This window comes from Sus scrofa, chromosome X (assembly GCF_054392235.1).
Source record: "Sus scrofa isolate SSC_HxYL_T2T_F1_AM1 chromosome X, Sscrofa_HxYL_maternal_Yorkshire_Landrace_v2.0, whole genome shotgun sequence".
Classification (NCBI taxonomy): domain Eukaryota; kingdom Metazoa; phylum Chordata; class Mammalia; order Artiodactyla; family Suidae; genus Sus; species Sus scrofa.
In genome coordinates this window covers 18,976,464-19,000,034 of record NC_139401.1, presented here as the reverse complement: position 1 = coordinate 19,000,034, position 23,571 = coordinate 18,976,464, and the positions used below count along the sequence as shown (strand labels likewise).

The 23,571-nt window shown below is 41.4% G+C and overlaps 1 protein-coding gene across 18 annotated transcripts in view; it reads left to right on the top strand.

The window, feature by feature from the left end:
* PHKA2 (phosphorylase kinase regulatory subunit alpha 2) overlaps positions 1-23,571 on the top strand; it is an 82,414-nt gene that overhangs the window by 2,266 nt on the left and 56,577 nt on the right. For all 18 annotated transcript variants that reach the window (XM_085008626.1, XM_085008623.1, XM_013985960.3 and 15 more), the window contains 2 exons: positions 19,705-19,863; positions 23,057-23,104. In XM_085008626.1, the coding sequence (XP_084864752.1) occupies positions 19,705-19,863; positions 23,057-23,104 (207 nt within the window). The remainder of the gene's footprint in view (positions 1-19,704; positions 19,864-23,056; positions 23,105-23,571) is intronic.

Sequence of the window (23,571 nt, the reverse complement as noted above, 5' to 3'; positions counted from 1 at the left end):
TGTGTGACCTTTACCCAACCTCTCTGGTCCATGCCCTCGTCTGTAAAATGGAGATAATAACACCTGCCTCCACTGAGGTATCGTGAAGAAAAGCTTAGTGCCCAGTATGTTGCCTGGCCCCCCATAGGCAATCAGTAAATAGTGAACGCTGTTGGTGGTGTTAGGATTTTGATAGAGGCCACACATACCTGGGCCACAAGTCCTCGCCTTCCTGCCCTGGCCCACGATGCTCCCTTCCCTGGAGGTCTTGATAAAGCCACTAATTGCTTTCTGGTCTTTGAACAGGATTATGTCGCCCCATTGACGCAATGAGATCCTTAAACACGGAGACCTCATCACTTTCATTCCTTTTGCATCCAACAGTGCTCCAGGCCCATGAAACATACCTTTAAGTCCTTGTTGACTGAAATACATCCTGCAGGCTCTGAGCCATCCAAATGACCCAGCTATTGATCCGAGCTCACCTTATCTCATGAGCAAAAGAACTGTCTTCCCATTAGAGCAAATCTGCAGTATTGGACTTTCCTCTCCAACATTTTAATGATTAAAAAAAAGTTGTCCGAGCCTTTAGTTGTATTTATTTTGGGGGTAGTTGGTGAGAAACCCATCACATTGACCGTTTTTCCCTTCCTCACTGCATGGTCAAGCTCTTCTGGTCAGCCAGAATACCCCAAGTACGGTTCTGCTGGGAAATCCTATGAGTCCGCACGTGCAGAATCACACTCCCCACCTTCCCCGACCCCGCACCCATTCCGCCCCGACGAGTCTTCACAGCTGTAGATTCCTAACCCATTTAGGGCCTCCTCATCTTTTCTGAGTGATCTTAGGCAGGTCATCTTTCGAGTCAGTAAAATGAATGAGCGTTTTTTACCACAATCAAAAAGTGAATGAGCCGGGTTCTAAATGAGTAGTTTCTAAAGTTTAGGCTATAGCTTCCATCTCCTGAGGATACGTGCAGATGTTTAGGAGGCGTTTGTCGTTGTCAGCTGGTACGAGCACTGACCTCTCTGTTCCTGATTTGCTGTTTTCAGTATAGTTGATTTACAATATTAGTTTTAGATGTATAACTTGGTGATTCAATATTTTTATAGATTTTGATATTCCATTTAAAGGTATTGTAAAGTAAGGACTATATTTCCCCGTGCTTTGCAATATATCCTTGTACCTTATTTATTGTATACATAGTAGTTTGTACCTCTTAATCGCCTGCCTCTTTCTTGCCCCTCCCCCTTTCATCTCCCCACAAGCAACCACTGGTTGGTTCTTTATGAGTCTGTTTCTATTTTGTTATATTCATTCGTTTGCTTTATTTTTTCAGATTACACATATAATTGGATGTCTGACTCATTTCACTAAGCCTAACACCCTCTAGGTCCAGCCATCTTGTTGCAAATGGCAGTACTTCATAGTTGTTATGGTCAAGTAATATTCCATTGATGCAGTGAGATCTTTAAGCACAGAGACCTCATCATTTTCATTCCTTTTGCATCCAGCTGTGCTTTAACCATTTTTCTGTTGGTGGACCCTTCCATATCCTGGCTATTGTAAATAATGCTGCTATGAACATTGGGGTGTTTTTGTTTTCTCTGGACATAAACCCAGGAGTGGAACTGTTGGATCATGTGGTAGTTGTATTTTTAGATTTTCGAGAGCCATCATACTCATCCATAGTGGCTGCTCGAGTTTGTATTCCCATCAGCAGTGTACTAGGGTTCCTTTTTCTCCACATCCTCACCAACATTCTTAATTGGTGTTCTTTTTGATGATTGCCATTCTGACGGGTATAAGGTGATGTCTCCTTGTGGTTTTGATTTGCGTTTCTCTGATTAGTGATGCTGAGCTTTTTAAATTGAGATCAGCTTACATTGATTTCACTTGTTAGAAATCATTTAGTGTTAAAATATATCAAACACAACCATTCTTTTGTTAGAGGCAGTAGTTTGTTCACATCAGCTAGCACATCAACAGCTAATTGCTTTTCTGTGTCTGTGAAAGAGAATTTTTTCCATTAGTCATTTGCCACATTTACTTACTACTAAATATTATTTAAATCTTTAAAGCAAAGAAGGAAAGAGCTATATTTATAAAAGGGTCCTTTTTCAGGATTGGTTTTGAACATATAGCAAGTATAAATGTATACTCAAGAGAGTATCTTCAAATTTTTGTTGACTTAAAAAAATTCCTAGATTTATTTTGGCCCAGATAAGAAGTACTAACTTTGTACATTCCTTCAATATGAGCTCTGTTTGAAGGCTCATTCATGAAAGTGTTAGGTAGAAAGAGTGATAACAGAATGGATCCAAAAGAAAAATTTCTATTTAGTGGTAATGGAATTTAAAATGAGAAGAATGGAATAACTAAAACGTGGAGTATGGAACAAATAGTAATAATAATAAAGCCTAATTTAAGGGGAGGTTAAAAGAAGACATAATTAAATATTGGAAAATAATAATATGGCAGGAGAATGGGAGGAGACTGGAGTTAAAAGCATTCTAAGGCCTTTATCATGTTAAGGAGGAAGATAGAGGTATTATATATTTTAAGTCAAGAGGTCATGTTTAAGTATTAACATTAAAATAATGTAAATGGAAAACATAACTTTAAAAACAACGGAAGGATAAAGAAAATTTGATCATGCCAAGAGAGGGAAGGAAAGAGTGCTTAGGGAGGGAGAGAAATTTTTATTTTATTTTATTTTATTTATTTATTTATTTATTTTATTATTACTATAATTTTTTTTTTGTCTTTTTGCGTTTTCTAGGGCCGCTCCTGTGGCATATGGAGGTTCCCAGGCTAGGGGTCTAATCAGAGCTACAGCTGCCGGCCTACACCACAGCCGCAGCAATGCGGGATCCAGCCACATCTGCAACCTACACCACAGCTCACGGCAATACCGGATCCCCAACCCACTGAGCAAGGCCAGGGATCAAACCTGCAACCTCATGGTTCCTAGTTGGATTCATTAACCACTGCGCCACGATGGGAACTCCGAGAATTTTTTTAAAAGTATAAAGGACCAAAAAAAAAAAAAAAAAGCCCTTCTTATTTGCATCTAAAGGTGCAAATAAATCCATCTATTGTCATCATAATAAATGTAAATTCTTAAATTATCCAGGTAATGGAAATTAATTTTTTTTTAATTTTAAAGATATAAGTGGTTTATAAGAGACAAACCTAAAGCATGGGGTACTGAAAGATTGAAGGTAATTTAGTGGGACAGGATATATTAGGCAAACGGTAATCAAAAAGAAGTTGGTGTAATTATACTACCATCAGGCAGAGAAAAATTTGAAATTTAAAAAAGTCTCTTATTAGGGATAAAAATGTTATTACTTGATGATAAAAAGATGATTCACAAAAAATAGAGCAATTTTAAACCCACAGAATACTAACAACATAGTTTCAAAATGTATAAAGTGAAACTTGACCCAGTTGTTAACAAATCCATAATCATAGTGGGAGTTTTTAAATTCCCTTCTCTCAGGTACTAATGGATAAGGCAGAGAAATAATTAGAACATAGAGTATTTGAGCACTTCCGTAAGAAACAAACTTGATCAGATATACGTACGTAGAATCCTGTGCCCAAACAATAGAAAATACTTACTTGTTTCAGTCTTGCCAAGTATGTTTCTCAAAAATTGATGACAGAGTATAAAGAAAATCTCAAAAAATACTGACAAATCAATTTTATGCGCACCACATTTTTGCGCCAAAATGCAAGAAAATTAGAGAGCAGTACCAAATGACTGCTCAAGATTCTTCCACTACCTGCCCCATAAATAAGTTTGGGATCCTGCTAAGTCCACTTCTAAATATATTTAAATATATCATGGATATATATGTCATGAATACATACACACATATACAATGTCATGGATCTAAGAAGAAATTATGAAATATTTAGAAATGAATGAAAACAAAAGCATTCCAAATACCAATTTATGGAATATAGCTAAAGTGGGATGTGAAAAGAAATTTATATCCTGAAATGTATATATTAGAAAAAAAGAAAGATTTAAAAATTAATAAACTTAAGTTGAGAAAAGGATAACAGAGTATACCCAAGAAAATAGATGAAAGAAAATAATAAAGATAGGACCAATGATTAATGTATAAAAACAAATGATAAAGATTGACAAGGAGTTCCCATCATGGCCCAGCAGAAATGATTCCGACTAGGAACCATGAGGTTTAGGGTTGCTCAGTGGGTTAAGGATCCAGTGTTGTTGTGAGTTGTGGTGTAGGTTGCAGACTCGGCTCGGATCTAGCATGGCTGTGGCTGTGGCTGTGGTGTAGGCCGGCAGCTGTAGCTCCAATTAGACCCCTAGCATGGGAACCTCCATATGTCATGGGTGCGGCCCCGGGGGGGGGGAAGATTGACAAAACCAAAAACTAGTTTTTTTAAAAGACTACCAAAAAGGCAAACTTCTGCCAGGGTTGATGGGGGGGGGGGGATGGGAAAGGGGACAAACAAACAGTATTAGGGGAAAATAGCAAAATACTATTAATGTTTTGGTTTTTTTGCAGCAAATTTGGAAATGTAAAATGACAGTTTTCTAGATAAATATGACCAGCGTTAACACAAGAAAAAAAAATTAACATCCTAATTCGACTATAACCATTACAGAAATTGAATGCGTGAAAAAAATCGTAGTCCAAGATGATTTTATGGACTAGGACCAAGGAACATGTCGAAGTTTATTTATTCATTCACTTTGGAAGACTAAGGAATTTGGCTTTTATTCTGAGTGGGAAGGGAAGCCACAAGAGGGCTTTGAGCACATGAGTGGGATCATCCCAGTGATGTTTGAAAAGAATCACTCCCCTGTTTGCTTGGAATATTTACTGTAAGGTGTCAAGATGCACAACGGTAACCAGTACGCAATGGGAGCATGATGGCTCAGACAAGGGTGGTTTTAGTGGAGACAGATAGGGATCGTTGAGTTTGGGGGAAATTTTGGAGATAGAAGCAAGTTTTGCTTGTGGATTAAGTAAAGTTAAGAATGACTCCAAGGTTTTTGGCTTGAGCAGCTGGGGTAAAAGTAAAATTACTTTTACTGAGATGGCGAAGATTGTGGAGGAGCAAGTTGCTGGGCAGGAAGGGGGATAGGAGTTTTGTTCATTTCAAGGTGCCCATTAGTCATCCAAGTGGAAATGGTTAAGTAGGCTCTTAATATGAGTCTAGAGGTCAGGGGAGAGATTGGCGCTGGAGATAAAATCTTGGAGTTGTCAGTAGGCATGTATGTGGTATTTAAAAGGTAATGAGACAATGAGAGCACAGGAGTGGGTGTAAACAAAGAAGAGATGATATTTAAAGAAGAGCTTTCGAAATATGGAGAGATTCAGCTGGGGAAGAACCACCAAGGGAGACCGAGAAGCAGCAGATGAGCAAGTAGGAGGAAAACCAGCCAAGAATGGTTGTCATCCTAGAAGCCAAGTGAGGAACGTGATTCAAGGAGGAGTGAGTATTAGATGGGTGAAAGGCTAACAGGTCAAGGTTAAGTAGCAACAAGACTGAGAATTGACCATTTGATTTAACAGTGTGGAAGTTGTTGGTGATCTTGTGAAACAGTTTATGTGGGTATTAGAAGCAAAAATTGGTTTAGATGAGCTCAAGAGAGAAGGGAAGAACAAGAACTAGAGATTATGAGTTTAAACATTTTTCTGAAGAGTCTGTTGTAAAGGAGAGCAGTGGTTGGGTGGAGATGTGAGGTTAAGAGGGGCTCGAGTGAGAAATTATCTATCTGGTAGAAATGATCTGGTAGAAGGGAAAAACTGGTCATACAAGAAAATGGAAATCACTGGAGCAAAGATAGTTTATCCATCAAAATAAGAAGGAAGGCGGGGCAAGGTGTTTCTACCTTCACAGTGAAACACAAGGCATCTTCATTGGCCGGGAGTGAAGTTGGGGAGGAGTTGTCAGAGGGTTGAGGAGAGGGGAGAAGGTTTGAAATTGTCCTCTGGGAGAAGATGGGAATGGATGGTCCAGGGATTTCTGGTATGATTGTTGGACAGCACTGAGGGTTATTAATTTCATGCAAGTTCAATCAGTATAGCCGTCTGTTTTTCTTTAGTGGTACCGGTGCTTCCCACCCCCAGCGGTAGACTAAGAGTTGGTGAGTACAGTGGAGTGAGAGAGGGGCAAGGGATTAACAGATAACCCCTTTCCTAAATAAACTATTTCAGACAAAAGATAAAGAGGGTTAACTCCCAACTCCTTTTATATGGCCAATATCCCAATATTCCATTGTCATACAAGACATAAGGAGAAATATTATTTATGTAGGAAATTCCCTCATGAATATTGATACAGAAATACAAAGTAACTTATTAATAAAACGAAGCAGTGTATTAAAAATACATCATGATCAAGTATGGTTTATCCCCATTACACAAGGAAATTTAAGAAAATCCATTAATATGATTTACCACATTTATAAAGGAAAAAAAGGTTTCAGCTTTATCTGTAACATTGTATTTATTTGTTAAAGGAAGGAATCTGGTACCATGATGGTGGAATGCTTTCATTTGTTGGATCTGAGTGATGGGTATGGGTTATATTGTTCTCTCTGCTTTCCTGTATTTTTGAGATTTATTATGTTGTAAAAATTAAGGCCATATTAATAAGCATAGTGTAGGAGTAACGTAGGAGTCAGCTTGGATTTCTTCTTTTCCTCACGCCCCACCAAAAAGTGAGAGAATGTACCCATGAATTAGATCACCAAAATCTACCTGAGTTCCACCCACTTCTGTCCATGTGCACTGCCACCACCCTAGTCCAGGTCCCTCTAGCCTTCATTCCTTGCTTCCACTCTTGGCTCCTTCTCCCTAGCAGTAACCAGCCTTACCTCAGGCACCAAACTACACTGCTCTCCTGCTTACAACCGTCCGTGGCTTTTGTCACTCCTAGAATAAAATGCAGGGCTCTTCTAGACTCCACAGTGCAGCTGCAGCCTGACTTGCCAGCTTCTCACTCCCCATCAGTGGTGTGCTGGTAAATGCTTAACAACTGGCTCAACTAACTTGAAAATTTGGCTTCTTTCTAGACACCATCCCTCATGGGAAGCCCTGAGTCAGCACCCCAGGAGTCTTCTGGGCCCCTTCTTTTTTCCTTTCCTGCCCATATCTACTCCATCACCAAGCTCTGCTGGTTTTATTCCTGAACATGTCTTGACTCCATCTGCTGCTTCTGTCCCCCTCTGCTGTCACCACCTTCCTCATCTAAGTGGCCAGCCTTGCCAGTCTCTACCCCTGCAGTAGCTTCCCCGCTTGTCTTCTCTCTGTAGCCACTCTCAGTCCTCTCCTGGTCTTTCTCCTGACTGCAGCCAAAGCGGTCTTCCCCAAGGCGGATGCGCACTCCTGCCGCACCCTCACTCTGGGTAACAGCCCTCTGGGTAACCTCCCTTCCGCCTCTGCGCCACCTGGAAGCCTTCCCACTCCTCCTTCCTCGATACCCTCATAGCTTGATACTCATCCCCTTTGCTGCACTTAACCAGGTTGGAATTTTATATTTGTGTGATTTGAAGTGCATTAATTCCTACTAGACTATAAAGTCTGCTGCACAAGACCAAGGATTTCTTTATCATTACCATGTTATCCTTAGTACCTGGTACTTTTAGAGATTTTAAAAACAGTTGTTGATTGAAGAATAAATGAATGAAACAAAATGTTTACCACATAGTCTATGTGCTGTAGTATATACAATCAATAAATGACCACTACTGTTATTATTCGTTAACTTCTACCATACAACCAGTGTTTGGGGGTCCTTGGAACCTAATTGTATTTCTATAAAAAGAGCCTGAGCCGAAGTTGCTGCAACCTGTCTGTCCTTTGTCCTTAGTCCAGTTTACTCTGGGAGGAATTTATTTAATAGCCACGCCGGGAATGAGAACAGTTGCGGACCATGGCACACACAAACATTCTGGCAACACTGAGTCCAAAAAGGGCAGAAATGACATTTTTAGTCCATAGTCAGATAAGGACTGTGTAGACAGATGGTGGTCTGGTCTGTGTGTTGACTGGAGAAAGCTATCACTTGATGAATAACATTTTCTCCTTCCCAGTATAATCCTGCCTTTTTCCACCTCTCCCTTCAGCTCTCTCTTGGCAGCCAGAAGAGGCTTTTGCTGTGCTCTCTTCAGGACAGGCTATTTTAGTGCCAGATAAAAACACTTGAGTAATTCATTTAAAAAGTCCTTCGATCTTCCATTTATAAATAAAGCACCATAGTAACCCATTCAAGGGAGGGATTTAGAATTGCTTCAAGGTTTGCAGACATCCAAAAAGATCTAGTCAGATCACCTAGTCTCCTTGTGCAGTTGAAGAATCCCAGCCCAGGGCGTCGAGGGGACTGTATTCAAGGTCATCGTCCTGGTGAACTGACGGCCCCGTGATAAGTACTCAGCACTTGGTCTTGTTGGGAACAGGCCAAAGAGTAGAGAGAAATATTTTAGATACAGCAGATCACTGTGAATACCAAAGAAAGTTGCATTCATTAATAGAGTAAGATAAATATCACCTCTGCCTCACAATAGGAAGGAAGAACATAATTAATGTTTATAAAATATATGTAGAGAAGTGATTCTTAATCAAATGGATTATAGACCCATTTGAGAATTTGGTGACGACTGAATGTCTTATCTTTTCCTGGGGAAAGTGCTCCCACAGAAGTTCTAGGAGTCTCATGGACCTCCAGCTCCCTGCCCACGTCCAAAGCCCATCTGTGGACTCCTGACAGACCCCCTGGAGAGCCCAGAGGCAGAGTGCCAAGCATGCTGTCATGCTATGAACTCGAACCTAGCAGAGTAAAAGTCAGTCTTAGCATTGAAAATATAAAACAGTGACATTTGCAATTTTCCTGTTCAGGTGAATGGTTACTAGTGTGGTGCCCGGGAGTCCCTTGATAGCTTAAACTTCAGGGGTGGGCAGGAGGATTCTGACAGCCCTACTGAGCTTGAATGTGTTGTGTAAGTTTCCACAACACCAGGCTAAGGACTAACACCTCAGGCTAAGAAATCGGCAAGAGAGGCAAAGAATTAAAATCTCCTAAGAGAATGATAAAGTCATTTGCACATTTGATCAGAATGGTTTCTGAATTTTGAAAGTTTTAAAATGTACATTGGGATCTGGACCAAAGCTAGAACAAAGCTTGGATGAAGTGGATGCCTGCAACTCTTGGCTTCCAACCCAGTTTGTTTCCCTATAAGCTATCATTCAGTCATATGAGATGATGCAGATGTGTAGTTCCAGGACAGCTTGCAGCTTGTGCATTGTTTGTTAACCCAGAAGGGGAAATTTAATCAGCAGCAATTTTAAAAAGCCCACCATTTGAAAATGAGAATTGCACACCCGTGATCTCCTTAGGTAAAGCATGAGGCTGCTGCATGTTAGAGCTTAAATTTTCAGCACTATTCTCTGAAAGCCGGAGGTCTTCAAATCAAATTATGCAAAACCTATCTTTTAAACTAATGGAAAAAGAAAGGTTACTCACACAACTCGTAATTTCAATTACAGATACAATCATTTGCATACAGCAAATGCTATGGTGGTTCCCACTTTTAAAACCTTCTCAAGGAGTTCCCATCATGGCGCAGTGGAAATGAATCTGCCTAGGGACCATGAGGTTGCGGGTTCGATCCCTGGCCTCGCTCCGTGGGTTGAGGATCCAGCGTTGCTGTGAGCTGTGGTGTAGGTAGCAGATGTGGCTTGGATCTGGCGTTGCTGTGGCTGTGGTGTAGGCCGGCAGCTGTAGTTCTGATTGGACCCCTAGCCTGGGAACCTCCACGTGCCGCAGTATGGCCCTAAAAAAGACAAAAAAACACACACAAAAAACACGTCAAGCATTGCCCTTCCCCACCTGTTTTAATATTTTAAGCAGCAGTTGCTAGAACAAAATTCCCATACAACAAATGAATTTAACCAGTTTTTGAGTTTTTGTAATAGAAATTCTCAGGTTCTTTTTTTTTTTGCTTTTTCAGCATGGGGGTGGGGCACAACTAATCATGTATTTTCAACATTTATCCTTGTCTCTTTTGGTTATTTCATTTGAATAATTGATCATTACTTTCCTCCCTGGGACCCTGAGTGAGGCAGTGGCATGCACTTGGCAATTCTTTTTTTTTTTTTTTGTCTATTTTCTATGGTTCCTAGTCGGATTCGTTAACAGCTGAGCCAAGACAGGAACTCCCACTTAGCAACTCTTAATTCAAAGGGAAGAAGGCCAAGCATAAGAGTTAGCGGGAGGCCTCTGACCTCTGTCCCGTGGAGCATAAGAAAGGGAACACCTAGAAGGCTTCATGCGGGAGGGAGAATGTGAAGGAGAGGGGTTTGCTGGCCGGCTTTACAGGCAGAGAGAAGAGTGTGTGCACAGGCCAGAAGCATGAGAGCAGAGATGTGCAGGAAACATTAATTCATGTTTTCTGTGGGCTAAGGAGGGAGCAATGGGTGATTAGTCTGGATGTGAGAGGAAGAGCCAACGCATGATGAGCCTTGTATGACTGTCAGAGGGACTTTGATTCTCTCTGGTAGGACTGGAGAATGTGAGCAGGGAAGCAAAGTCTTGAGAGGCTAGGTCTTTGGGTGTCTCCCTTGGTGGAGGATGGATTGGAAGGAACCCGTACTAAAGGCAGGGAGGTCAGTAAGGAACTATTCTATTTTGCTTACGGGGTGAAGGTAGGGGAAGCAGGAATCTATCTTCTCTGGGCCATTTTTGGTGGGTAAATGGCAGCATTCATCTCTGTGCCCTCCAGCTGAAAACTGAACTGCAGAATGTTAAATAGTTTGATGCTACCATCTGCTTTATGTATTTTGCCTTAATGTTGCTTCAGTCTTAGATTTCTTTAATAGCATCAGATGTTTTTACGGTATCTTGTTCACCATGGTCATTTTAGAAGCATTCGTGGTTGTATTTGTTAGGATTCTTTCCATGTAACACAAAGCCACATCAAATGGCCTTTAAGCATGAAAGAGAATTTATTGCTCAAATAACTGAAAAGGGATTGGGCTAGATTCAGGCATGACTGGATTCAGGAGCTCGTATGATCAAGTATCTCTTTGCATGGCTTGGCCCTATTTGACTCAGAGTGGGCTTTATTCTGTGGCAGGGTCATCCCACGCGGTGGCAGAGCTGGCCGCTTGGCAGTTCCAAGTTACATTCTTTCAGAGTGGTGCCCTCTGCAGAAAGAAACTTTTTTTCTATGGTGATCCCAGAGAAAGTGCTGACTGAGAATGGCTCTCAGTTGGTCTGGCTTAGGTCGTATGCACATGCCTGAACTGTATGTGCCTAGATTGGCCAGGCTGGGTCACACATCCTTCCCTGCAGCTGGGGCCATGGCCAGAGGGCAGGCAGTGATGGGGTCAGCCTGCCTCCTCCCCAGAACCACACTGAGTCAGAGCAGGGAAAGTTATAGGCCATTACCAGAAAAGGGAGGAACAGGTGCTGGACAGACAAGAGGCAACAGTGTTGGCATTAGAGGCAGGATGCAGTAAAGGGCCCGAGGGGACCCAACTCTTGCTCTCCAACCTGCTTTGAACCCTCCTTTTTATACAGGAGGAAACCGAGGCCCAGAAAAGTTAAATTATTTGCTGAAGATCACCTAAGAGTAAGCAAGTGGCAGAGCAGAGATTTGAACCCAGGAGTAGTTTACACAGTGTAGGGTCCATGGCCTTAAACCCTATTATTATATACTCCATCTCCCTTGTGTGATGGCCTTTCGGTCCTTTTGCTCAGATAATGCTAGAGACTCAGCCAACATCACCTACAACCCTGTCCATTTGGAAAATTCTAAATGATGGAGAACTCTTATGTTGAAATCTGACTTGATTTGAGTAGCCAAAAAAAATCAAATCCCTCTTTCAGAGGACAACCTTTCAGCTCTTTGAAAATGCTAACTTGCTCTCTACACACCCGATTCTTCCCTTAAGAGATGTGGCTTTCAGCCTCTTCATAGCCCTGATCATCCTCTGGGTATGTTCCAGGTAGTGAATATCGCTTTTTACGCATGGTGTTTGGCAGTGACAGCATGCCAGGTGTGCTCTGCCAGGCCAGCAGTTCGGTGAGACTCTCATTTCCCTTGTTCTGAAAACTACTTCCAGTAACATAGCCTTGGCTTTTTGGTATCTCCTTACCCGCTGTTGGTCAGTCATTGTTAAACTCACAGTCAGCGTTGTGTAGTTGAAATTTCTTGTACCTGAGTGTTGGGGCAAGATGTGGGCTGGGTCACAGGGTAGCTGCTGGGTTGGGGGGGTGGGGAGTGATTTGGAAGAGAAATGAGGTTCTGTTTAGACATTTGTTGGGGTCCTGGGGCTGGGAGTGTATGTGTAAAGGCAGCTGACTCAACTCAAAAATGTGGGAGTGGTTGCTAATAAAATTAGCTCAGCAGACATCTTCTTTATCCATTCATCTATTGATGGACATTTAGGTTGCTTCCATCTCTTGGCTATTGTAAATAGTGTTGCTATGAGCATACAGGTGCATGTATCTTGTGGAATTATAGTTTTCTCCAGATATGTGCCCAGGAGTGGGATTGCTAGATTATATGGCAACCCTATTTTTAGTTTTTTGAGGACTCTTCATACTGTTTTCCACAGTGGCTGTACCAATTTACATTCCCACCAGCCATGTAAAAGAGTTCCCTTTTCTCCACATTCCCTCAAGCATTTGTTATTTAGAGACATTTTTTTTTAAATTTTTTTTTTTTTTGTCTTTTTGCCATTTCTTGGGCCACTCCCGTGGCATATGGAGGTTCCCAGGCTAGGGGTCCAATTGGAGCTGTAGCCACCGGCCTACGCCAGAGCCACAGCAATGCAGTGGCTCTGCACCACAGCTCACAGCAACGCCAGATTGTTAACCCACTGAGCAAGGCCAGGGATCAAACCCGCAACCTCATGGTTCCTAGTCAGATTCATTAACCACTTCGCCACGACAGGAACTCCCTAGAGACATTTTAATGATGGCCATTCTGACCAGTGTGAGGCAATACCTCATTGTAGTTTTATTTGCATTTCTCTGATAATGAGAGGTGTTGAGCATCTTTTCATGTGCCTATTGGCCATCTGTATGTCGTCTTTGGCAAAATGTCTGTTAGGTCTTCTGCCCATTATTTGATTGGGTTGTTTGTTTTTTTGGTGTTGAGTTATATGAGTTCTTTGTATGTTTTGGACATATTGGTCGGTCACATCATTTACAAATATTTTCTCCTATTTTGTAGGTTTTTTTCATTTTGTTTATGGTTTCCCTTGCTCTGCAAAAGCACATAAATTTGGTGAGGTCCTACTTATTTCTTTTTGCTTTTATTTCTATTGCCTTGGTAGACAACCTAAGAAAACATTGGTGCGATTTATATCAGAGAATGTTTTGCCTTTGTTCTCTTCTAGGAGTCTTATGGTGTCTCTTCTTATATTTAAGTCTTTAAGCCATTTTGAGTTTATTTTCGTGTATGGCGTGAGGGAGTGTTCTAACCTCATTGATGTACGTGCAGCTGTCCAGCTTTCCCAGCACCACTTGCTGAAGAGACTGTCTTTTCTCCATTGTATATTTTGCCTTTGTCAAAGATTAATTGACCATATTTGTGTGGGTTTTTTATGGGCTTTATGTTCTATTCCATTGATCCATGTCTGTTTTCATGCCAAAACCATGTTGTTTTGATTACTATAGCTTTGCAGCATTATCTAAAGTCTGGGAGGGTTATTCTTCCAGCTTTGCTCTTTTTCTTTAGGACTGCTTTGACAATTCTGGGTCTTTTATGGTTCCGTATAAATTTTAGGATTATGTGTTCTATTCTATGAAAAATGATATTGGTAGTTTGATAGGGATTTCATTAAATCTGTACATTGCTTTGGGTAGTATGGCCACTTTGACAGTATTTACTCTTCCAATCGAAGAGTGTGGGATATCTTTCCATTTTTTGAATCACTTTGTTTCCTTTATCGATGTTTCATAGTTCTTAGCATATAAGTCTTGACGCTCATTGATCAGGTTTATTCCTTGGTTGTTTTTTTTTTTTTTAATATGACTTTAGAAAGGATTGTTTTTTACTTTCCCTTTCTGATATTTCATTGTTAGTGTAAAGAAATGCAACCAGTTTCCGTATGTTAATCTAGTGTCTTGCTACTTTGCTGAATTCATTTATCAGTGCAGATAGTTTTTGTGTGGAATCTTTAGGGTTTTCTATGTATAGTATTATGTCATCTGCATATAGTGACAAGTTTACCTCTCTCCTTTCATTTGCATACCTTTTATTTCTTCTTGTCTGATTGCTGTGACTAGGACTTGCAATACTGCATTGAAGAGAAGTGGTACGAGTGGGTATCCTTGTCTTGTTCCATATTTTAGCAGGAAGACTTTCAGCTTTTAACCATTGAGTGTTATGTTGGCTGTGGGTTTGTCATAAATAGCTTTTATTATGTTAAGATATGTTCTCTCTATACCCACTTGTAAGAGCTTTTAACATGAATGGATGTTGATTTTTTTTTCTTTTTTTTTTTTTTCTTTTTTTGCCTTTTCTAGGGCCGCTCCTGCGTCATATGGAGGTTCCCAGGCTAGGGGTCTAATCGGAGCTGTAGCCACCGGCCTACACCAGAGCCACAGCAACACGGAATCCGAGCTGCATCTGTGACCTACACCACAGCTCATGGCAATGCCGGATCCTTAACCCACTGAGTTAGGCCAGGGATCACACCCACAACCTCATGTTCCTAGTCAGATTTATTAACCACTGCGTGACGATGGGAACTCCTGGATGTTGAATTGTAACAGATACTTTTTTCTGTGTCTCTTGAGATGATCATGTAATTTGGCAGTATTTTTTATTATAGCCATTTTAATAAGTATGTAGTGGCATCTCACGGTGGTTTTAATTTGCATTTCCTTAATAGCTAATGATGTTGACCTTTTTTTTATGTGCTTGTCATCCATATATCCTTTTTGATTGTTTAAGTTTTTGTTTTGTTTTGTTTTGTTTTGTCTTTTTGCCTTTTTAGGGCACACTGGTGGCACATGGAGGTTCCCAGGTTAGGGGTCAGATTGGAGCTGTAGCCACCGGCCTACACCACAGCTACAGCAATGTGAGATCCAAGCAATATGAGATCCAAGCTGCATCTGCGACCTACACCCAAGCTCATGGCAATGCTGGATCCTTAACCCACTGAGTGAGGCCAGGGACTGAACCCATGTCCTCATGGATGCTAGTCAGGTTTGTTAACTGCTAAGCCACGATAGGAAGTCCTATTTAAGTTTTTTTTTTTAACCAGTTTTTAATTACTGTTGAATTTTGAGAGTTCTTTTTATATCCTGCATATAATTCCCTTGTCAAATGTGTGACTTGCAAATAGTGTCTCCCAGTCTGTAGCTTGTCATTTTATCACTTATGTATCTTCCACAGAGCAAAACTTTTTAGTTTTATGAAATCCACTGTATCACTTTTTCTTCTCTGGATGATGCTTTTGGTATCATGGCTAATCCTGCCTAATTCTAAGTCATGAAGGTTTTTCTTCTATGTTTTCTTATAAAAGTTTTATACGTTTACGTTTTACATTTAGATCTGTGATTCATTTTAAGTTAATTTTTGTGTAAGGCGTGTGATTTAGAATGAGATTATTTTCTTGCATCTGGATGTTCAGTCATTCCAATACCATTTATTAAAGTTTGTCCTTTCCCCCTTTGTCTTTAAACCTTTGTCAAAAGTCAGTTTGTCATACTTGTGTAGTTCTATTTCTGGTCTCTCTTCTGTTCTGGCTACTTTGTATGTATCCCTTTGTCTCTTGTTAGGTACACACACATTTAGGATTATTATGTCTTCATGATGAAGTGGCCCTTTCATTATTATATAATATCCTTCTGTATCCCTGGTCATTTTCTTAACTGTGAAGTCTACTTTGTCTGATATTAACATCTCAATTTTTTACTCTCTTTCCCCCTACCCTTAAGAGTCAGAATTTCAGTTTATTACTTTAACACTTTTTTTTTTTAAGGCAAAAAGCAAAGTGCCAGTGGTTCATCATCATCTTAATCTCTGATCACTTTAGATTCAGTGCTGAGTGGACTGGGGGTGGGGGCTGGTCCCAGCCCATCACAGCCAGCAGGTGAGATCACCATGACAGCACAGTTGTTCACAATTATTCACATAGTAATTGTTCACAGTTATTTGCTTCTCATTCCTGGGAGAAGGTCCCACATCCCTATCCTGTTGAACTTAGGGATGGCCATGTGATTTGCTTTCATCATTGTGATGAGGGAGGAAGTGCTATGTGTCAGTTCTTTTTTTTTTTTTTTTTTTTTCAGCTGCACCCACAGCATACAGAAATTCCTGGGCCCGGGATCAAACCCATGCTACAGCAGTGACAATGCTGTATCCTTAACCACTGGCCACCAGGAAACTCCTAACTGTCAGTTCTAATCAGCAGCTATAGGTCATGGTTCCCTGTGTCTGTCTTCTCCTCTGTCATGAGACAGGCAGTGTTGTAGTATAGGTTGCTCTAGTAGCCTGTTTCCTTGAGGGAAGATAAAGCAGAGCAGAAGTGCAGCTGAACAGGAATGGACATAAGGCATGGATGAGAAATAGAAGCCACCAAGATTTTAGTGTTGTTTGTTACCATAGCATAGGGGCCAAGCCCTGGGCCCAATCCTATTCTAGGCCTTAAGGCCCTACTCTTTTTTTCTCATCAACAAGAGCCAAGAAAGGCACTTCCCCTAAATTAGAAATGAAGAAGTCTTGGAGAGGGGCCAACAAATGACTGGAGTTAAAAGACAAACTGCCCAGCTGTGGGCCCCTTGCCCTTGATGAAACAGTTTATGTTACGCTCATCTGTCCTGGGCCTCTTCTTCTGCAGTTTAAAGATATCATTTTCAGTTCCCCTGCAGCAGGAATGCTGATTCTCAACACAGGTCTGTGCTACCTCCTGTAATACTGCATTGGGACCACTACCATCGACTCTTCATAGCTCTCCTCTTAGCGGCCCCGTCCTCTTCCTGTAAGGGCACTAGTCCCATTCATAAGAGCTCCTCCCACATGACTTAATTATCTCCCAAAGGCCACTTCCAAATACTGTTGTCTTGGGAATTAGATTTCAACATAGGAATTTTGGGGAGACACAGGCTTTCAGTCTATAATAGTAGCTGTTCCTTTTTCTAAGTGCAGCAGCACCCTAATTTAACATGGCTTGTGTATGCAGTTTTGAACGTGGGGATCCCTCAACACCCAGACTGCTTCTCTGTAGTGAAACGAGGGTTCAGATAGTCTAGCTCTGGGTAGGGATGAACTAATCTCCTTCACCGGTTAAACTAAAGAATCAAAGAGGTGACTTTGAGTTAACAAGACAGTGACATTTCATAATCCAGACCACACTTGGCGCTGTGTATAAGTGGTCATTGCTGTGTCATTGGAAGGCTATGTGTCTCAGTGAACTCATGGTTGATGGGAATGCCAGGAAGAGGTTGAGTTCTTTCTCTGGATCTCTTAATGGTTTCCTGCCCTGGGCTTACCCAGTAGGCCCCAGAATAGATAAAGATGCTTATGGTATACCTTATTGGTACATAGTTTTTAGCAAAAGAACTGCAGTAGTCTACTATTGGAATAAGACTTGTACCTTCTCTCTGCCATTCTTAGATTTCACTTCTTGTTAAATTTAATATCATTGATTTGTAGTTGTTGGCTGTAGAGAACAATGTCAATACACTGAATGCTGCTGCCCCCGAAGGCATATCAGTTGAGTTGTAGAAGTTGTTGAATAGGGCCTAGATGAGTTAAAGGAGAAAGTTAAATATTTAATTCTCTAGGTGGGACCATCTGAAACTATGCCAATATCTTTTTACCTAATACTCTTGGCTATATCACTTTGAAAGTATCCAAGTGAGTTTTTTAGAGTCCTCTTGTAAATAATTTGATACTCTTGGTAGTGATATTTTAAACTGCCAAGGTTCTGATTGCTATGATATATTTTATTAGATACACATTTCTTTGCATAATTTCAGGAAAATTCAACAGAGCCTTTTATCTTTTTTTTTTTGGTCTTTTTGCCATTTCTAGGGCCGTGGGCATATGGAGGTTCCCAGGCTAGGGGTCTCATCGGAGCTGTAGCCGCCGGCCTACACCACAGCCACAGCATCATGGATCCAAGCCGAGTCTACGACCCACACCACAGCTCACGGCAACGCCAGATCCTTAACCCTCTGATCGAGGCCAGGGATTGAACCCGCAACCTCATGGTTCCTAGTCGGATTCGTTACCCACTGAGCCATGACGGGAATTCCAACAAAGCCTTTATCTTTATGTGATTCTTTTCCTATCTTATGCAGTTTCTTTCTTTTTTTTTTTTTTTTTTGTCTTTTGTCTTTTGTCTTTTCGTTGTTGTTGTTGTTGTTGTTGCTATTTCTTGGGCCGCGCCCGCGGCATATGGAGGTTCCCAGGCTAGGAGTTGAATCGGAGCTGTAGCCACTGGCCTACGCCAGAGCCACAGCAACGCGGGATCCAAGCCGCGTCTGCAACCTACACCACAGCTCACGGCAATGCCGGATCCTTAACCCACTGAGCAAGGGCAGGGACCGAACCCTCAACCTCATGGTTCCTAGTCGGATTCGTTAACCACTGCGCCACGACGGGAACTCCTATTTCTAGGCACAATTTATTAGGATTGGATTCTTTAAAAAAAAAATAGCTTTATTAAGATATAATTTATTACCATACTGTTCATCTAACATGTACAATATAATGGTTTTTAGTATATTCAGAGTTGTGCATTATCACCACAATCAATTTTAGAACATTTTTCTCACCTCCAGAAAGGAAAAAAAGCCTGTCGGCAGTCATTTGCTCCTCATTTCCTCCTGCCTTCCTCCTACCTGCAACTCTAGACAACTACTAATCTATTTTCTATCTCTAGATTTCCTATTCTGAACAGTCCATACAGTTGGAATCATACAATATGTAGACTTTTGTGCATGGCTTCTTTTATTTAGTGTAATACCATCAAGGTTCATCCATGCCATATCATGTATTAGGACTTCATTCCTTTTTATTTCTGAATAATATTTCGTTGTACAGATCGCATTTTGTCTATCCATTCATCAGTTCTTGGACACTTGGGTTGTTTCCCCTTTGGGGCTGTTATGAACATTTGTGTACGCTTTTTTTGTGAAGGTCTAGCTTTTTAGTGACTCATCTGCCCTTTAAAATACTGGTGATATCAGAGCTAAATAGGGTCCCCCTATGGCCTCTTGCTCAGCACCTCCTTTTTAAGGTAGGTGGCTTCCCCAGGCGCACAGAACCAGAGTGATGGAGTGGAGTCTCTTGCTCCCAGATTCAGTGCTTTACCAAGTGGTATAGAAACACAAAGGGAGAAGCAGCCCTAGTTCCATAGTGCACAGATTTGTAAAAGCCTTGCAAGCTTTTTCTGTTTGCTCTTTCTTCTTTTTGTCACTAATAACAGTATGGTCTGGTCTGAAAGCAAAAGAAAAAGTACTCAAAAGTAAGAAGTTTCCTGAAAATTTTTTTAGTCTAATATCTCATTATACAGATGAGAAAACCAAAGCCCAGGGAAGTCCTGTCAATTCTCACTGAAGAGCAGGTGGCAGGGCAAGGACTGGAACTTTGGTCTCTTCACTCCTTGTCTCAGCCCTCCTTGTGCCACCGTTAGGGTGAGTGTTCATTGCCCAAGAGCGGGGGGAAGGGTGGTGCTGAGTCATTTTGTGTCTCTTCTCTGATAGAATCCTGTCACGGGGCTGCTGTCAGCCAGTCATGAGCAGAAGGACGCCTGGGTGCGGGATAACATCTACAGCATCCTGGCTGTGTGGGGCCTGGGCATGGCCTACCGCAAGAATGCCGATCGCGACGAGGACAAGGCCAAGGCCTACGAGTTGGAGCAGGTAATGCTGACTGGCAGCTGTGGCTTAGCTGCTCAGCACCTTTTCCTCGAACTGAAAAGCCTACGAGGAGGTAGCTGTGTGTGCAGAATAGTCTGGTACAGGCCTTGCCTCCATTTGGGCTGCAGGATATTTTGGAGAGGCATGTAGGTAATCTCAGTCCATCATGTGTCTTTCCTTTTGAGAGTTTTCCGTAAAAAAAAAAAGAAAGTTGCACTGAATAGACATCCAGATTTCTAACTAGTTACATTTCTTTCACACATGCTCTGTCAATTTTATACGTACTTATGTATGAGATGGCATTTTTAAAGAGTCAGCACAGCAGAACTACACATTCCAAAGCGTATATACTCTTTGAAGTAGTCATGTTGAAAGAATATTTATCCAAACAATGTTGCCACTGCTTAAAACATTTTTGAAATTTCATTTAAAAATGCCTTTCTAGGAGCTCCCGTCATGGCGCAGTGGTTAACGAATCCGACTAGGAACTCTGATGTTGCGGGTTCAATCCCTGGCCTCGATCAGTGGGTTGAGGATCTGGGGCTGCCGTGAGCTGTGGTGTAGGTTGCAGACACAGCTCGGATCCCGTGTTGCTGTGGCTCTGGTGTAGGCCGGTGGCTGCAGCTCCGATTTGACCCCTGGCCTGGGAACCTCCATATGCCCCAGGAGTGGCCCTAGAAAAGGCAAAATGACAAAAAGACAAAAAAAACCAAAAACTGCCTTTCTAGTTTGAGTCATTCCAAAGCAGTCTTATTTATTTTGAACCACATTGGTGTTGTCCAGATTTCATGCCTATGTTACCATACGGCACAAGTGAAGTCCCTTTATTCTTTTCCAAAATCAGGAACCAAGTACCCACCAAAGCAAAGACTTGCCATCATTAAGTATATAAGAAAATAATCTGCCCTTAAACACAGGAGGTATTTTCAGTGTTTTGAGTGACAGCATTAAAGTAAGAAGCATTGACATAAAAGTATTATTCTCTTGGCATGAGAGCCTTTGGGATTTGTCTTTCATTCATACATTCCTCACTGGCCAACAAAGCCAGTGGATTGTCAGGTCCAAGGAGAGTTCTTACAGCCTGATCGCTGCTTGTTTATAGCAGCCAAAGTGGGCATGAGTGGCAGGCTGCCTTGGGAGCAGTAGGGACGCTAAGAGGAGAAGCCTGTCGGTGTGGGCAAAGAAAGGACAGTTTGCATTTGACTAGACATACTGAGTGTGATGTGATGAAGCCACCCAGTCCTGGAGGTAAAGCAAGAATGGATAGTATTTAAAATGTATACGGCAAGCATAGAATGCTCCTCCGAGGTATTGGATAGCTATTACATAAGTGAAGCATTCATGTAACAGTATAATAATTTGATGTTAGTATCTTCCAAACTTTCCATCCTCCTCTGAGATAAAATGCAAGTAAAACCATGCCTTTCTACACACACACACACCCGCTACCTCTCCTCTGTAAGCAGTTTCTGATCTGAGTTAGAGTTGATGAGATTTGCCAATCTGTGACTGACAATAGAGGGGCACAAACAGGCCACACTGTTTGATTAATGTGGTTAATAATGTAGGAGACGTCTCCCTTGATTATGGAAAATAACGTGAGATCTTCTGATGATCCTTAATAGGGACACTGCTGCATTTGGGGCTTAGGCAGTACAGTTATTCATTGTGCGAGACTATCCCATGTGTTGCAGGACACGTAGTGTCCTGAGTCCTTTGCTCACTAAATTCCTATAGCTCCCACCCCCATCGTGGTGACAATAAAAATGCCTCCACCCCCACATTTACAGATGCTCTCCCACTCTCGGGGGATGGTCATGTCACTTCCAGTTGGGAACCACTGTGATTCTTCACAATAGAAAATTTATTTGAAGGGCAGCCAATGGACAAATGTTTATGCTACACACTGTAGGCAGTGTTAATTATAACAGTGTTAATTACACCTTTTAATTATGAGGTAGGATATTCTGCCTCAAAAGAATTTTTGACATAAAGTGAGACTATGCTCTAGAATCCTAAGATTTTAGAGCTGGAAGAATCCGAAGGGTGATCCATTTCAGACTTTTCTCAGGCAATTAACTTTTGTGGCTTCAATACGTCTTCTACGCAAACCATGTGCATTCTGTAAGAGAAGAGATGCTGGTGGTCCTGGATGGGAACTTCTTTCAGCCAGACTCCTTTGACCTAAAAATATCCCATTCTCCAGCCACTTGTGAAGTAGTTTTATAGTGGGTTTTTTTTTTGTTTGTTTGTTTTTGGCCACATCCCTGGCATATGGATGTCCCTGGGCCAGGGATCAAACCTACACTGTAGTTGTAGCCTGTGCTGCAACTGCAGCTATGCCAGATCCTTAACCTGCTGCAACCGAAAGGGAAGTTGCTGTGGTGTTTTTGGTAAGACGTATTAAGACCAGTCTTTCAGTGGGCTTGAATTGTGGAGGGAGTGGGAGGCAACATAATGTGTTGACTAGGAGCTCAGACTCTGTGGAGTCAGACGGCCTGTGTTCTGTCCCTGCTCCACCCCCAGCAGCTGAGAGACTTAGCAATGTTGCTTCATCAGCCTCAGGTTCCTCATCTGTAAAGTGGGGAAATAGCAGTACCCACCTCATTTCCGGTGTTACAAGGATGAATGGGAATCTAGGTAAAGTGTTCTATACAATACTAGGACAGATTGTCTGATTTTCATAGTATTATTGTTATTATTCATAATAATTATAATAATTCATTCCAATATAAATTATTAAGAAACCTTGGCAGCTACTTGCATTTTGTAAGAACTTTACTCAATAGTCCAGTCATGGTGTCATAAATGGCTATTTTGGCAAAGCATCATTACTTTGGGGAAGGCATGGTGGACTTGACTCGTCCTTAGCATGACAATAAATTACTAAGAATCGTACCATAAAGCTTCAGGGTACTAGGCTTATAAAAATTGTTTTGCTGAAATATAAAGTAGTAGGAGTCATTGGATTTCAGAGCCAGGAGATGCCATCTGGTCCAACTCTTTTACTTGAGATAAGTTACTTCGTCAAGATTTTCTTTCTTTGTGACAGAGTGGAGAGGTAGAAATAGCCTAAACCATCAGAATGCTAGTACATGCTTGAGTCTGCCTTCCCAGGGAAGGCCACGCGGTGAGGAGGTTCGTTGCATGGAACTAGGAAGCTGACTTTGTTACTGATCCCACTTTATTTCTGTAGAACGTGGTGAAACTGATGCGAGGTCTTCTCCAGTGCATGATGAGACAGGTAGGTGGAAAACGACAGATGTATTTTTGGGTCATCTGAGCGGGTGTTTCATCATTTTCATGGTGACAAATGTCTTCGTGTTTTGCACTCTTCAAGATGAAGAGAAATTGAAAATATTCTGCTTGTTTTCTTGTAAAATTATCCTCAGTAATTTTATTATACTGTAGAACCAGACTCAAGGGACACTTTATCAGAATCTCTTTTCAAGAGTAACTCGTGTAAAAGGAGAACATGCCCTTTTTGTAAATGGAGAAGAAAATGTTTGTAAAAGCCACTCCTAGAAAGCCATGTGCCATTGTTTATTCTGTTGAGTTTATCAAAGGGTTTCTTTTGAGTTAAAATGCTTGTTTTTAAGCATTTACTGGTATTTTCAATGAGGGGTAGGTAAAACAATTCGCTGAGTGTGTACTATATACAGATGATACTAGGATCTGCAGCACAGATTCCAAGATAAATATGGTATGGTC